The 15,375-nt window shown below is 53.6% G+C and overlaps 1 protein-coding gene across 6 annotated transcripts in view; it reads left to right on the top strand.

The window, feature by feature from the left end:
- HDAC4 (histone deacetylase 4) overlaps positions 1-10,812 on the top strand; it is a 287,685-nt gene extending 276,873 nt beyond the window's left edge. For all 6 annotated transcript variants that reach the window (XM_061122627.1, XM_061122630.1, XM_061122629.1 and 3 more), the window contains 3 exons: positions 5,489-5,573; positions 6,502-6,643; positions 7,008-10,812. In XM_061122627.1, the coding sequence (XP_060978610.1) occupies positions 5,489-5,573; positions 6,502-6,643; positions 7,008-7,047 (267 nt within the window). In that variant the 3' untranslated portion in view covers positions 7,048-10,812. The remainder of the gene's footprint in view (positions 1-5,488; positions 5,574-6,501; positions 6,644-7,007) is intronic.
- The last annotated feature ends 4,563 nt before the right edge of the window (positions 10,813-15,375 follow it).

Raw genomic sequence — 15,375 nt, 5'->3', positions numbered from 1 at the left:
TGAGGATGGGCTGGGGTCCCGGGCTCCATCATCTCTTGTGTTCTGGTGGGCCCAGAGACACCCACCAAAGTGCAGTTCTGTTTTCTGGAAACGCACACTCTGACCTGGGTTCGCCCAGGATTCCACAAGGGCCACTTTCTTTGGTGCTGTAACCTCTCTGGTTTCTGCTCGCTCAGGGTGTGGTGTGAGCTCTTGTAAACTGCAGAATAGAAAGCCACACCCACACCCACAACTGGGCGCTCTGCACAAGGGTTTCCTTGCACACTTTCCCTGAGGCTGGCTTTTTAAAGGCTGAGCTCAGGACGAGCCTCCCTTCTGATTTGGTTGTGACGTGGAACACACGCGAGGTGAACGTGCCCGGGGCGGCCAGGGGCTCCCATCTGTCACTCGGACTCGGCATTACCCACAGCCAGCCCCCTGTCCTCTTCCAAGTGAAAGTGAAAAGTGAAGTCGCTCAGCCATGTCCGACTCTGCAACCCCGTGGACTGTAGCCTACCAGCTTCCTCCGTCCATGGGATTCTCCAGTCAAGAATACTGGAGTGGATTGCCATTATCCTTCTCCAGGAGATCCAGACCCAGGCACTGAACCTGGGTCTTCTGCACTGTAGGCACATGCTTTACTGTCTGAGCCACCAGGAAGCCCTCAAGGCCTCCCCAGCTTGGCTCCTCCCAGACACAGGCAGGCAAGTGAAGGCACACAGCCCGGCTCTCCGAGCTCGCACGGCCAGGCCAAGACTTTGGCTCCTCCGGCTGGGCAGGACGGTGGCCCCGGTTCGCTCTCCTCCCGGGACCCCCGGACAACTCCGTGTGCCTCAGATCCCTCTGCCACGCCTGATTCCCTGCTCCCAATCGCACCTGCCCCCCAGCCCCTCCCCTGCTCAGCACGGCCTGACCCCCTCTCCCCACCTTCCCTGCGGCTCACCGCTCTGGCCCCCGTGTGAGTGTCGCCCCTCACCCAAGCTGGCCCCACAGACCCGGGCCCCTGCTCTGCGAGGTCAGGCAGAAGTCTGTCTCTTTTGTTCCCTGATGTTTCCTAAGTTTGAAGGATGGATAGTGATTGGTTCTCCCTGGGCTGCTCAGTGATGTCTATTAAATGAAAAATAAGACCCCAAGTAATGAGAGATTTATATATTTTTAGAGTTAGAGGCTCCCCCGCTGCTCAGCCCTTGTGTGTAAAGTGGAGGCTGGACGCGTGCTCGGGGCAGACTAACGCCCAGAGCAGCTGGAGACGGGGAGCTGCCACAGAAACAGTGGGGGGGTGGTGCAGACAGCGATGTGGGCGCCAAGGGGCTCACTGGACATGATCCGGGCAGAGGGTGCTGGAGGAGGGCCATGTAGTGCCCTGGAGGGTCAGCCCCCAGCCATGACCAGGGCCCCCTGGGAAGGTTAGACGTGGGGGTCCCCCCAGGACTGGGAACAGCAGGACCTGGGTTGAATTTTAGAAAATTCCTGGCACCGCGCTCTGACACACTCCTCTGCCTTCAAGTGATGGGAAATTTATGGAATGAGTTCTTTTCTAAAGAACTGCTTTTTTCTTAAGAGGGATAAAATCCTAGCGAACTGTCAGAGTTGTGCTGCAGCAATAAGGCCTCAGCTGTTTATGCCACAGTGAGGACCCCAAACCTGAAAGGCGTGTTTTCTGCTCCAGCTTCGTACCCACAGGGGACCTGTGCTCTGCCTGTGGTGGCCTGCTGACCAGAGCACTTGAGGACACTCCCGTCTTCACGGGGACACCCTGTTTTTACCGGGGCCTGCAGGTGTTCCTGGGGGTGGCGGGGGGCTCCCCATCTGTATCTGCCCTCTGGCCCAGGACTCACCCTGTTGGCCCAGATTGGGAGTAACATCAGAGTCCCATCCTGTGCAGTCAGCCGTGGCCAGAGAGCAACTGCGTCCCTGAGGCAAATCCCATTGGAGGGAGGGGTGGGCCCATATCTACGAGGTGGCGTCTGAGTGTTTGTCCCTCAGGCCCTCAGCAGTGGGGGACCAACCTCAGCAACATGGCATCTCACATTTGACCCTGCCAGCCTGCAGGGCAACACAGCACCCAGTTCAGCAGGGGATCACTTCCTCATTCCTCAGATGCTGAGCACCTTTTCGTGGGTCTCTTGGCCACTCGGCCTTTCTCTTCAGATCTTTTGCCCATTTTTCTATTAGACCATGTTTTTCCAATCTATTTTGGGGAGAGAATTGGCTGGATGGGTGGGTGCGTGGATAGATGAACTGGTGGATGGATGGATGGTTTGGTGGATGGATAAATAGATGGATTGGTGGATGGTTGGATGGACAGCTGTAGGATGGTTGGATGGATGAGTGGCTGGATGGATGGATAAGTGGATGATGGTGGATGGTTGGATGGCTGGATGGGTGCATGGATGGATGGTGGATGGATTGGTTGGTGGATGGATGGATGGATGGATGGATGGGTACATGGATGGATAAATGGATAGATGGTGGATGGGTGGGTGGATGGATGGACTGGTGAATGGATGAATGGATAGATGAATCGGTGAATGGATAGATGGATGGTGGATGGTTGGATGGATGGATGGGTGGGTAGATGGATAAATAGATGGATTGGTAGATGGATGGATGAACAGATGGGTGGATGGTTGGATGGATGAGTAGATGGATGGATGGGTACGTGGATGGGTAAATGGATGGATGGTGGATAGATTGGTGGATGGATGGATAGATGAACTGGTGGATGGCTGGATGGGTGGGTGGATGGATAGACAGATGGATTGATAGATGGATGGATTGGTGGATGGATGGATGGATGGATGGATGGATGAACTGGTCGATGGATGGATGGTTTGGTGGATGGATGCATAGATGGGTAGATGGTTGGATGGATGGGTGGGTGCATGGATGGATAAATGGGTGGATGGTTGGATGGATAGTAGATGGTTGGATGGATAGACAGATGGATTGGTGGATGGATGGATAGATGAACTGGTGGATGGATGGATGGATGGATTGGTGGATGGTTGGATGGATGAGTGGTTGGATAGTTGGATAAGTGGATGGATGGTGGATGTTTGGATGGGTGCATGGATGGATAAATGGATAGACAGTGGATGGTTGGATGGATGGATAGATGGGTGGATGTTTGGATGATGGATGGTTGGAGGGATAGACAGACAGATGGACAGCTGGGAGTACCCTCTTCTCTGTAAAAGTGAATGTAGGGTCAGAATAATCTGTTCCTTGACTGAGAGGGCTTTCCTGAGCCGTGGGTCTCCTTTGGGTGAAATTTTTAAGTGACTGATTTTTTTTTTTTTTTTTTATTCCTTCTTGAGTAAATTTTGGAAGATTACATTTTACCAGAAATTTTTTCTATCTTGGCCAATTTTTCCAAATTATTGCGTTCTTGTACTGTCTTTCATCTCTACTGTCCTGTAGTCATGGTCCTTCTTATCCTAACATGTTTATCTGTGCCTCCTCTTTGATTTTCGTCACCAGCCCTACCAGAACTTAACTTTTCATTTCAGTTTTAAACGATAAAGTAATCATGTTTAATATATTAAAAGTAAGATACTAATGAATGATGAACCAGAAATCGCTGAAACTGAAATGGGATATTTGAAAGAGAACCAAATGGAACTTCTAAAAATGAGAACATATTAGCAGAAAATAGAAACTCGGTGAGATCAGCTAGAGAGAAGACTAATAACCTGGAAGGGATGTGTGTGTGCTCAATTGTGTCTGACTCTGCCACCCCATGGACCGTAGCCTGTCAGGCTTCTCTGTCCATGGAATTCTCCAGGCAAGAGTACTGGAGTGGGTTGTCATTTCCTCCTCCAGGGGATCTTCCCGACCCAGAAATCAAACCCTCATCTCCTGCCTTGGCGGGATTCTTCACCACTGAGCCACCAGGGAAGCCCACAGCCTGGAAGCAACAACTGAAGGAGTGAGGCTGAGCACAGCCCAGAGACAAGGGGTAGAAGGGGGCTTCTGTGTCTGTTCAGCATCCCCACCAGAGTGAGGGGTGGATGACCAAAAGTGCCAGTGGCCAAGGATCTTTCGTGACTGATGGAGGCACTGTCCTCAGCTCTGGAATGCAAGGGGGCCCAACCCAGAGAGTTAAAAAAAAAAAAGCTTGCATCCAAGCTCATCTGAGTGACTGCAGGACCACAAAGACAAACAGGAAACTGTAAAAGGATGCGGAGAGAACAGACAGGCAACCCGCAAGGAGCAGCGCTAGCCGAACACCAACTGCTTCACAGCAAAGGGAGCAGAAGACAGCGGGGCAAGGTCTTCCACGTCAAGAGGAAGAACCTGCCAGCCCAGCCACAGGCTCAGTGGGACTGTCAGCCGCGGGGCTGGGGGTGGGTGGGAATAAAGAAATAAACTGGGAAAGCTCAACCCAGTGAGACCTTCTCCAAGGGAAACTCTGTAGGAGGAGCTTCAAGCAGAAGGGCAACAGCCCCGGTGGCTGTCTGTTGAGCAAGATGGGGGCGTCAATGCAGGAAAGCCCGAATCAACAGGAACTCCAGGAAACAGTAACCAAGGATGTCAAGTCAGTGAAAGTAAAGATAAAAACAGAATGAGGGAAGTGAGCCATCAGTCGTGGATGACGGGGAACTCGGTCGGGCCCTGGAGCGGGGGCTGCCTGTTCAGCAAATAAACACACAGGACACTAGCGGCAGTGCATTTGTGAGAAGCAAGTACTTTGTGACCGGTTTAACCCCGAGTGCTGGGCGGTTCTGTGGCAGACACCCCGGCACGCCCTGTGGCTGTCAGACTGCGGGCCGTGTGCGCCTCCCGACTCCACCTGCTGCAGAGACTTCAGAGAGAGCTCGGAGCAAAGATGCTCACACCCTTCTGTCTACCTTTTCTCTGATCATTGGAAGAAAACCCTGAAGGGCGCATGTGGTTGTCGCTCAGTCCTGTCTGACTCTCTGTGACCCCCTGGACTATAGCCCGCCAGGCTCCTCTGTCCGTGGGATTCTCCAGGCAAGAATACTGGAGTGGGTTGCCATTTCCTCCTCCAGGGGATCTTCCTGACCCAGGGATCAAACCCACGTCTGCTGCTTGGCAGGCGGATTCTTTACCGCTGAGCCATGAGGGGAGCCCGAAGTGGGGATATTCAAGCCCTGTCTATAAAACCCTTGTTTACAAGTGCAGTGTAACTGATGTTTCCGAAAAGGCATCATCCCTTGCCCTGACACTGTGCCGTGCATCCAGCGGTGGAACCCAGGCCGCCACCCCTCTGTGCCAGCTGCCTCTGGACACCAGCCAGTGTCGTGGCCACACAGGCGCCCACAAACGTACCCGAGAGCCTCCTAGGGAAAACACCCTAAGGAAAATAAGTCTACTTCTGTGAAAACATTTATGTAATGCCAAAACCACCTTTGGCTTTTTCAAGCTTTCTTATCTGTTAGCACGTGCACGTGAGGAAGACGCTGATCCAAACATCCCATCTGAACACGCACGGGGATTCTACTGATGGCCTCGAATTCATCATGTATTCTTCTTTCGTCCCCAGCTCGATCCTCTCCCAGAAAAGGTCTTACAGCAGAGACCCAACGCCAACGCCGTGCGGTCGATGGAGAAGGTCATTGAAATCCACAGTAAGTGGCCTGGCCCAGGGCTCAGCAGGGAGACCCCCCCCAAGGGAGGGGCCCGACTCCACAGCCCTTCCCCCACCCCCTTGCCCCCCACCCCACCCCCTGCTTCTCTCTCACCACCAGCGGCGTCCCCAGGCCCGCGTGTTGAGGCCTGGCTTTCAGGGCGAATGTGATGAGCCGGTGACTCTCCTGTCACCCCCATTAACGTCCCGACTTCCTGCCACCGCCATGTCACCAGCTCTGCTCTGTGGGGTGGAAGAGCTGCGGTTCAGGGTGGGTGTGAGGTCCCTTCTCCAGGCTCCCCGCCGACAGGCCCAGACCCACACGGAAGCCTGTGTCCTCGGGTCTGGCCTCTGCCCTTGGACCAGCGAACCCCACTCCATCAGTTCGGAGCACCCTTGGCCCAGAGACCAGCCCTGCCCCTCGAGGGGCCTGGCCCAGGAGGCTGCACACAGCCGGGGACTTCCACCCCGCCCACGTCCTGGGTCTGCGGGGTGGCCCAGTCATGAGTGTCCGTGTCTGTGGGCGGGACCCAGGGTCTCCCTGCTGTGCACTGAGCTCCTGGCCTCCAGGATGAGGGGCCCGTGGCCCAGGAGTCCCCAGAGGCTGCCTGCACCACCCCCCATCATCTCGGGGCTCCAGCTGGGGGTCCGGAAGTGCCTGTCCCAGCCGCCCCACCCTGAGGGAGGGACCCTCCTGGGAACCCACCCCCACCCAGGTGTTCTGCCCCTGAAGGGCCCGGTTCTCCTGGCCACGAGGAAGCTTTTCCAGACTCCCATGATCTGAGTTTCTAACCAGGCCACCTCGTGGCTTCTGTCTCTGGGGAGTGTGGTGCTTTGAAGTTGCCAGCGATGGGTGCTGCTTGAGACCCATGGGCCCATGCGCAGGGTTGGGGTTCCGTATCTGAGCAGTCACCCCCCCACTTCCGCAGGCCAGTACTGGCGCTCCCTGCAGAGGCTCGCCTCCACCACCGGCTACTCCCTGGTCGAGGCCCAGAAGTGTGAGAACGAGGAAGCTGAGACTGTTACTGCCATGGCCTCGCTGTCTGTGGCCGTGAAGGCCCCCGAGAAGAGGTGAGCGCGGACTCCGGCCGGCCGTGGGTGCTGCCGCCGTCTGCGGGTGACCCGGGTCTTTGCTCCCTGCTGTATCGGGCGCACGTGCTAGCTCAGCAGGGCCGGGAGTGGGTGTCCTCACCCCGGCCCCAGGGCAGACTGCACCGCCACCTCTTTCCAGAAGCAAGAGCCCCAGAAACACTTGAAGGGCGTGTGGGCCCAGAAGGAACACTTCCCTAGGGGAGGGGCGGGGTAGCTAGGAGTGCGGAGCGGGGGCGGGGGCGGCTCGGAGTTGGGGGGGCAGGGATAGCTAGGAGTCGGGGGCTGGGGTGGCGGGAACCTCCGCACACCCGCCCTCTCCTCTGTTGCCACCCCGCCCCAACAGACCCGATGAGGAGCCCATGGAAGAGGAGCCGCCCCTGTAGCCGCTCCCGCGAGCGCGGGTCTCTTGTTTGTCTGTCTCCGTCTTGAAGCTCCGCCGAGAAAAGTTGCTGCCGCCCTGCGTCCTGCCGGCCTCCTTCGAGCCCGCGGGCGCGGCGGGGCGAGCCGCAGCCGGCGGCCCTCTGCCTGCCGGACCCGGGCAGACGCCGGGACGCGCGGGAGCGGGCGCTCCGAGACCCCCCTCCAGGGCAGCCGCGGAGGGAGGGAGTCCGCGGGGGCTCGGGGCAGAGCCGCCTGCCGAGCGAGCCGACCCGAGGAAAAGAAAATGAAAATCAAAGATCTCACGACACAAAACAAGCTTGATTAAAACTGGTGCTTATGGTTTGGTGATTCCCCACAATCCCACAGTCTCCGTGAAAACCACTCAACTCATCCTGTAGCTTCTTTCTTTTTCGGAGAAAAGTCAGCTGCTCCGGCGCTGGCCAGCCCCTGCACACCACCACGGGTGCGCGGTGGGGCTGGGACACGGAGTGGAGCGGGCGAGCGTTTAAGGGAAAAAAAAAAAACTGGACAAAAGCAGAAATGTGAGCCCGTGCGGCTTTGGTTTCTCAAAGCCGGCGGAAGATGCGCGTTTGTGCCTTTTTTTTTATTGCTCTGATGGATTTTTGTGGCTGGGTTTTCCGAAGTCCAAGGAACAATGCCTTAAGAAAAATAAACAGCAGGAGTCGGTGGGACCGCTCCTTGTGGCCGGTGGGGCCGGAGGCCGGCTCGCATTGGCCTGGCGCTTCACAAGTGGTCCCTGCCACGGCCAGCAGCTCTGGAGGGCTGAGGTCCTGCCACCCTGTTTCGCTTTATTGCTGTTGAAGAAAAATGGAGGTAGTTCCAAAATAGTGGCAAATACTGTTGGGGGTTTCGAAGTCCAACAAATTTTAAATGAATCCAAAGTGTTCTTTTTCTCGTACATCATATAACAATCGAGCATCTCCATTTGGTTGTGAAGCATGTCCTAGGCACACTTTCAGTGTTACGATTGGAATGCTTTTTATTAAAAGCAAGTAGCATGAAGTATTGCTTAAAATTTTAGGTATAAATAAATATATATATATGTATAATATATATTCCAATGTATTCCAAGCTAAGAAACTTGATTCTTATGAAATCTTGATAAAATATTTATAATGCATTTATAGAAAAAGTATATATATATAAAATAAATGCAGATTGTAAAGGTCCCTGGCGAATGAACGGCTTGTGACTCAGCTCTCAAGGTGCTTGTGGAAAGGGATCTAGTTTGAAGCTCATGTTATTTCTGAACTCCAGATTGGAGAGCTTTCAATCACAGGTTCGCCATGGGACACCTGCCCTGCAAGATTGTACCTTCATCTTAATTATTTTCTGACCTGACCCCTCCCCACTCCAAGCCTCCATGCACATGTGTACCTGATAAGTTTTTATAGCAAAGGATATCAATTTGCTGTTGATTTTGTATGAATTTTTCACAAAAAGATCCGGAATAAGCATTGTTTTGTGAATTTTACATTTTTTCTCACCATTTAGCAGTTTTCTGAATGGTAATAACGTCAACCTTTTTCCTTTCTAAACTTTTGCTTGTACATTTTTTTTTTTAACTTTGGAAGGTATTTTTTATTATTATTATTATTTTCATTTTGTTTATTTTTGTACAGTGAGCACAGAGTTTATTTTCAGAGTGAGCACCAAGTGTGCAGCGGGGTCTGAGGTCTGCCCGCCTGGGCCCGCCTGTGGCTGTGCAGAGAGCATGGAGCCTTCCTTTGCCGCCCGTGCTTTGTGGGCAGGGGGCATCCTCGCAGTGCTGAGCTGAGGGGCCTGCCAGCCACCACGGGCCATCAGCATCCATGAAATTCACGTGTAAACATCTCTGGCCACGTGGTCAGGATAGCATTTCTCACTTGGCTTTTCCAAAGAGCTTGTAAACTTGTCGGCCACGCGTGGAGCCAGAGGGCCTACGCACCCTCCCCAGGCTCTTCTGCGGCAGCCACACGGCAGGGCCCCGGCTGGGAGCAGCAGGCCTGAACTTTGAAGCCTGTGGCCGCGGGGAGCCTGGACCCTCACTGCCTGGTGACCCCGTGGGGACAGCAGACTGACTCCCCATCAGGATGTCTATCCTTTGCTTTTTTTTTTTTCTCTTTGACAGTAACTGAAAAGGATCACTTTTTAGTGGTAACTCATTTTCCAGCCCTTGAAGCCACCAGTTTCATTCCAGAGTGTGCATCGGGTTCTGACTTGAGGAAGTGCAGACGCAGCTTGCCCATGGGAAGGGAACCCCAGCCAAGTCTCAAGTCTGGTGACATTTACAGGGTAGCTTCTGGAAGAGACTCTGACGCAGCCAGACTTGGGACCAAAAGAGTCCAGATTCTTGGACCAGCTTGGTCATCGGGTTGCTATTGGTTAGACTCAGGACAGTGGTCAAGAGCAGGGCAGGAAGAAGGGACATGTCTGGTGTCCCCTCTCCTCCTGGCCCCTTGCCCTGAGGCCCAGGTTGGTGGGGCAGCTGGAGTGTGGGGGCAGCTGGAAGCACCCAGCCCCCACCTCAACAGTGGAGGCAGGGCCCAGCCAGTCGTCTCTTCTGGCCTCCTTGGCCCCCTTACCCTGGGATCCCCCGCCACCTGCCCACTTCCTGCTGGCTGTGGCTCCTGAGGAGAAACACATCATCTGACGTTTTTACAGGTGATGGGATAACAGGTGACCTTGGTGGCCAAGTTCCTGTTGGAAAGGGTTACTTCTAATCTTGTCCAACAGAGACCTCCTCTGCAGAAGGCCCGACGGGGGCCATTTTCATTTGTCAGCTCACTCCAGCTTCACAAGCGTGCTTAAAGCAGTACCGTGTAGCCTTTTGTTTTCTTTGAAGACACACTCAGCCCTTCTCCACGGCCAGCCGTCCGGGGCAGAGGGTGGAGGGCCCACCCGGAGCCCCCACCGCCTCAGGGAGGGCACCCACACCTTCCCGCTGTGGTCCCTGGACCTCTAGCCTTTTTGTTCCTTTTCAGAGGCCTTGGGGGCACTGGCCGGGGGTCAGCAAGTGAGCACTTTATACCCCTTTGCAGGAAACCCCGTGATGCCGCGGGACTCGTGGTGTCCCCCTGCCCTTCGGGCCTTCCAGCTGCGCCTCAGGGCGCCCGAGCCCCACCAGCAGGCAGCCGTCCCCCGGCCGCCCCCCGGCCGCCTGGGACTAGCCGCCCCTCCGGTTCCGAAGGGCCACTTTGTCAAAGTGTTCGGGTTTTTCTTGACTTCCTTTCCAAGTTTGTTTCCAGAGGAAGGACCGTTTTGTACTGGTTCTGACATGAAAGCAAGTCTGATTTTTGCAGCACTAAGCAATGGAGTTTCTTGTTTTTAATTTTCGATCGGAACATTCCTTCTTTCCTGGTCACAGCCACACGCTCATTCCATTCTTCTTTTTGTAGACTTTTGGGCCCACGTGTTTTACGGGCATTGATACATATATAAATATATATATAAATACATATGAATATATTTTTTTAAGTTTCCTACACCTGGAGGTTGCATGGGCTGTACGAGCGGCATGTCTTTATATTGTATACGGATTTTGCACGCAAACGCGGCAGCTTGGGGAAGAAGAGAAATGCCTTTCTGTTCCCCTCCCATGACATTTGCAGACAACAAAAGATGGGGATTTTTTTTTTTTTTTTTTCTGTAAAACAAAACCTTGAAGGAGAGTGGGGGAGGGGGAAACGTTTGCGTCTTATTGAACTTATTCTTAAGAAATTGTACTTTTTATTGTAAGAAAAAATAAAAGGACTACTTAAACATTTGTCATATTAAGAAAAAGTTTATCTAGCACTTGTGGCATACCAATAATAGAGTTTATTGTATTTATGTGGAGACAGTGTTTTAGGGAGCCTACGCGGAGGTCGAGGTGGACCGCCCGTCTCCCGCGGTTGCTGTGGAGGAACTTGTCCCGTCGGGTTTCTTCCCTGGTCCCCCCCTCCCCGGGGAAACCGCGGCCCCTGGGGCCCTTTCCGCACCGCCGAGCCCACTTTTCCTGACTTCTAGGTGATGTATGGCTAGGATTTCACTTGACACTCAGCAGTCATGAACTCTGCTGCACTGTGGTTTAAAATCATACTTTGCATCAAAAGGACACCATTTCTTCCTTGTAATGAAGCAGAGCTTTCTCAGCTCAGCTCACTTTGTGTCTTTGACATGATTAAAAGCCTCCTATTGAAGGAAAAAGAAAGCAGACATTTTCTGTTTGTGGTTGTTTTTTTTTTAATCTTCTTTCTGGTGTGTGCGCTCCACAGTGGAGGCGCTATTTTCCAATTTATGAGAATGACAAACATATTATCATGTGTCTGTATAAGAGGGGGGTTGACCCGATTCACCCAAGAGCTCCTCATGGTCTGTCGCAGAAAACATGGTGGGGACGGGTGCCCGTCCCACCCCCCCACCCCCCCCACCCCCCGCCACCGACGCCCGCTTCCCGCTCCTGCGGGTGCCACGCGGGTGGCAGAGACCGGTCTCCTCTGTAACTTTGCATCCGTTCTCTCTTGATTGTCTGGACCTTCCTGGGGTCCTTTCCCTTTCTCAGTGGAGTCGGAGATTCTGTCCTTGGTTTTCTCATTCTTGTTTCGTTCTGTGTGCGGGGGTTTGCACCGACTGCAGTGTCCTCCCCCGACGGCCGGCTCCACTTCACCGGAGTCCAGTATTTGTACCTCATCATGCGACTTGTCACTCTTGTGGTGTAAATAAAGAGCATTAATTGCCCTCCGAACTGTGGTCTCTGCCGTGTGCTCTCGTGCTTGCCGGTTCCGGGCCAGGGTCCCTGCGAGGGGTGGTGTAGGGTGGGGGGAAACCTGGGACCCAGCCCATCAGCAGCCCTGCCACCTTCCACCCGTACCGATGGCCCACAAACGTATCTTCACTTAAATGTCCAGTAATTCAAGTCCTCAAACTGTTTTCTCCCCAAAATCCTGGTCTGCAAATAACCTCGGAGGGGATCGAGGCTGAAGGGTAAGGACCAGAGGCCTGGCCTCTCTGGCGCTCGGCTCTGTGTCCCTGAGGCTGAGAGCCTGCAAACACGGCCACCTCCACGTGGCCACCGTACCTCCCCACCCATCACACTCTTCCCAGGCCCTTGCATCCAGTGACATAACTGGGGGGAGGGGGCGACGGTCCAGTCCCATTGGCCCCAGACAGAACAACTCAGGGGCGACTCAGCCCACCCCCAGCTGGGCTCCCCCTCTGCCAAGTCACATTTCCTTCCTCACCCTTTCTCACCTGTCGACCCCCAAGGATGCTCCTTAAAAATCATGGTGCTCACCAGTCTCCACCCAGGGTCTGCTTTCTGGGAACCCCAAATGCTATACCCGGGGGCCTCTGGGCCCCCAGTTAGACCTATGGAACACAGCCACCTCCAGACACAAGCAGAGCTGCCCCAGGTGAGAACCTAGGAGCTAGAGGCAGTTAGTTGAGGGGGGATATTTGTTATGCAGCATCATTGCAGCAAGAGCTGACAGGCGGACTACATGAAAAGACAGGAGGCTCCAGTGTAACCTGAGTCTTTTTATGCTTAAGCTGGTATTTATGAAGACATATTTATTAATTTATGCAAAATGAGAGGCTCTTACTCCAACAGGGTCAGATGTAAAGAAGCCTTGAAAGAGTGTGTCCTTTCTAAGCTCTAAGCAAGGAGATTCGTGAGGGCAGCTTTTCTTCAGATTTATTTTTGCACTGTAGGTTTTTTGTGACATCTTTTGGATAATTTTTATCTGAAAATTATTTTTTAATGTGTGTTATAAAGCACTGATTTTTTTTTTAACCTTTTGAAAGTGTGAAATACCTGAACCACCTTGAGTAGAGAAAATCACACATGTAGGAGTGCCCATCCTTCAGGGTGAGCACACAGTCACACTCCGCTGTGAACGTTGCGGTAAATAGACATGAAGGACGCAGGTCAGCTCAGCGTCCTCTTCCCTGCCCTCCCTGGGTAAACGCCGCCCTGGAATCCGTGTGTGGACTTTGTGTCCATGTTTTTGCATCTTTGCTGCATAATTTTATCGCCATAGAAGTAGAAGTTAGTGTGAAGGTGCCTGAATTTTCTGTAAATGCCTTTTTCATCCATAGTGTGTTATTGGGCTCACCTTATGGGCTTCCCTGATGGCTCAGTTGGTAAAGAATCCGCCTGCAATGCGGGAGACCCTGGTTCGATTCCTGGGTCGGGAAGATCCCCTGGAGAAGGGATAGGCTACCCACTCCAGTATTCTGGCAGGGAGAATTCCATGGACAGTCCATGGGGTTGCAAAGAGTTGGACACGCCTGAGCGACTTTCACTCTTACTTTCACTTTCTACCTGCGCACACCTCTAGGAGTTCATTACCAGCACTGCACGCCCGTTCCCCACACACACAACCCAGCTCTCCTGACTTAATAGGCATGTAGCTGTCACCGGTGGTCTCTCCACAAATCACGCTGCCCTGGGTATCGTGGGGGCTCCCTCTCCAGAGGAGTTGCTGGCCCTGCAAGGTGTCAGCTCTTATTAAATCAGAATGGTGTCTCCCCATAGCAGTTCACCGGTTTTCACCTCCGCCAACTCTGACTGGATCAGGAGTCTGGCCGAATACACAGCAGCAGAAGAGGAGTCCTGAAACCATGTGTCCCCACTTATTCTTTCACTGCAAACACCCCTTGCCTGTGGAGTCTGCGCCTCTCCCCGCAGACAGGACGACTTTGAAGCAAATCCCAACAGCACATCACCCACCTGTAAATATTTCAGCAGACATCCCTGGAAGATAAGGACTCTTTTCTTAAACATGACACAATACCATATCACGCTTGAAAAACAGACAGTTCCTTAACATTGTCCAGTAACCAGCCAAAGCTGAGGTCTCATTTTTCATCTTGTTTCCTTGCTTGTTTTCACAGTTGGTTACACTGCTTACTGGAAAAAAGTAAACCCTGGAAGGTGACAGTTACAAGATGAAGTTTCCCATTCAGTATCTCAGCGATGCTAAATATTTCAACCAAAACTGAAAGGGTAATGTTACATGGTTTAACTAAGCATGCAAGACTCGGAGTTTAATTTTAAAATGCACTTAGTATTTCTGTTCAAAATACACCCTTAGCGGGCTTAAACTATTGTGTTGGTTTGAATTTGAAAGTAACAACATATTTTAATTCTCTGCTGGTAGTGTGAGCTCCAGTTTGGAAAACGGGGATGAAAAGTGTGCATTTTGATTCATGAAAGTGTTGGGATTCGTGCACGAAACTAAAGCAGTGGAGCATTCCCAGTGTCTGAAGCCACTTAAAACCCCTTTATCTGGTATCTGAGTGTATAAAAATTGGGGTTCTCCTCACCAACTGCTCATGGATTAGGCCCTGCAGCAACTCCACTAAAATTTAATCCCCATGTCCTTCGAGGGGGTAGTGTGGTCACACCATTTACCCTCGAGGAAACTAAGGCTCAGAAAATTTGAGTACTTTGCCCGAGTTTGCACATCAGGCGTGCGGTCCTAGACACAGGGCGGTCCCGTTGCCGAGCCTCTGGTTTGAATCCCTGTCTTCTGCCCCCGGGGCCACACTGACGCACAGGCCACAGCTGACTGGAGAGGGTGGAGAACCCGCGGGGACCGATGCCTGCGGTGTCCGGATCAGGGCTGGTCCACTCCACACAAGGACGTGTGGGGCCGGTCCTGGGGGCACCCCGTACACGGCCGGATGTACAGACAGCTGGGCACCCCCCACCCCGGGGAGGGATGAGGTTCTGGGCTTCTCCCCGCCCCACCCAGCCACCCTCCCTGAGATGGAGGCAGGCACAGCATCCCTGGAGCCAGCCTCCCAGCTCCGCTCAGAACCAGGTGCCCGGAAGCCCCAGCCCATGTGGCGATGACACTCAGACCTCGCGGCGCCAGGAGGTCCAGGCACTGCCGGGGGCGCAGGCTGTCCCCTCCCCCTCCCGAGGCCCTAGAGGTGGAGTCCCTACCAGGCTCCCCCGCTTCCAGCGCAGGCAAAGCCCACCCTCCCTCCAGGAGAACGTCCCTCCAGGCCTTGCCCTTCCCAGATGCCTTGCCCGAAGGCAGGTCGGTCAGAGAAGGCTTTGACCCAGGCGTGACCTTTGACTTTATGGGGCCACGGTTTTCTCTGTAAAAGGAGCAGGTAGGCGTGTGGCCCTTCAAGTCCTCTGCTGTGCCCACAGTCGAGGGGCGGCTCGTGACACCTGAGTAGAAGCCGGAGTGGAAACCGGATTGTTTCAGCCGCTGCTCCCGGAGCTGAACATGTGCCCCTGTAACCACTTCCCCGCGGTATTTCCCTAAGGGCAGAGTTGCTGGTGCGACTTCAGGTCAAGATTTGAATGGAAATTAGATGGGGTGGCGGGGATT

This window comes from Dama dama, chromosome 20, assembly GCF_033118175.1.
Source record: "Dama dama isolate Ldn47 chromosome 20, ASM3311817v1, whole genome shotgun sequence".
Lineage (NCBI taxonomy): Eukaryota > Metazoa > Chordata > Mammalia > Artiodactyla > Cervidae > Dama > Dama dama.
The sequence above is the reverse complement of the archived record's forward strand: the minus strand, read 5'-3'. Positions and strand labels throughout refer to the sequence as shown.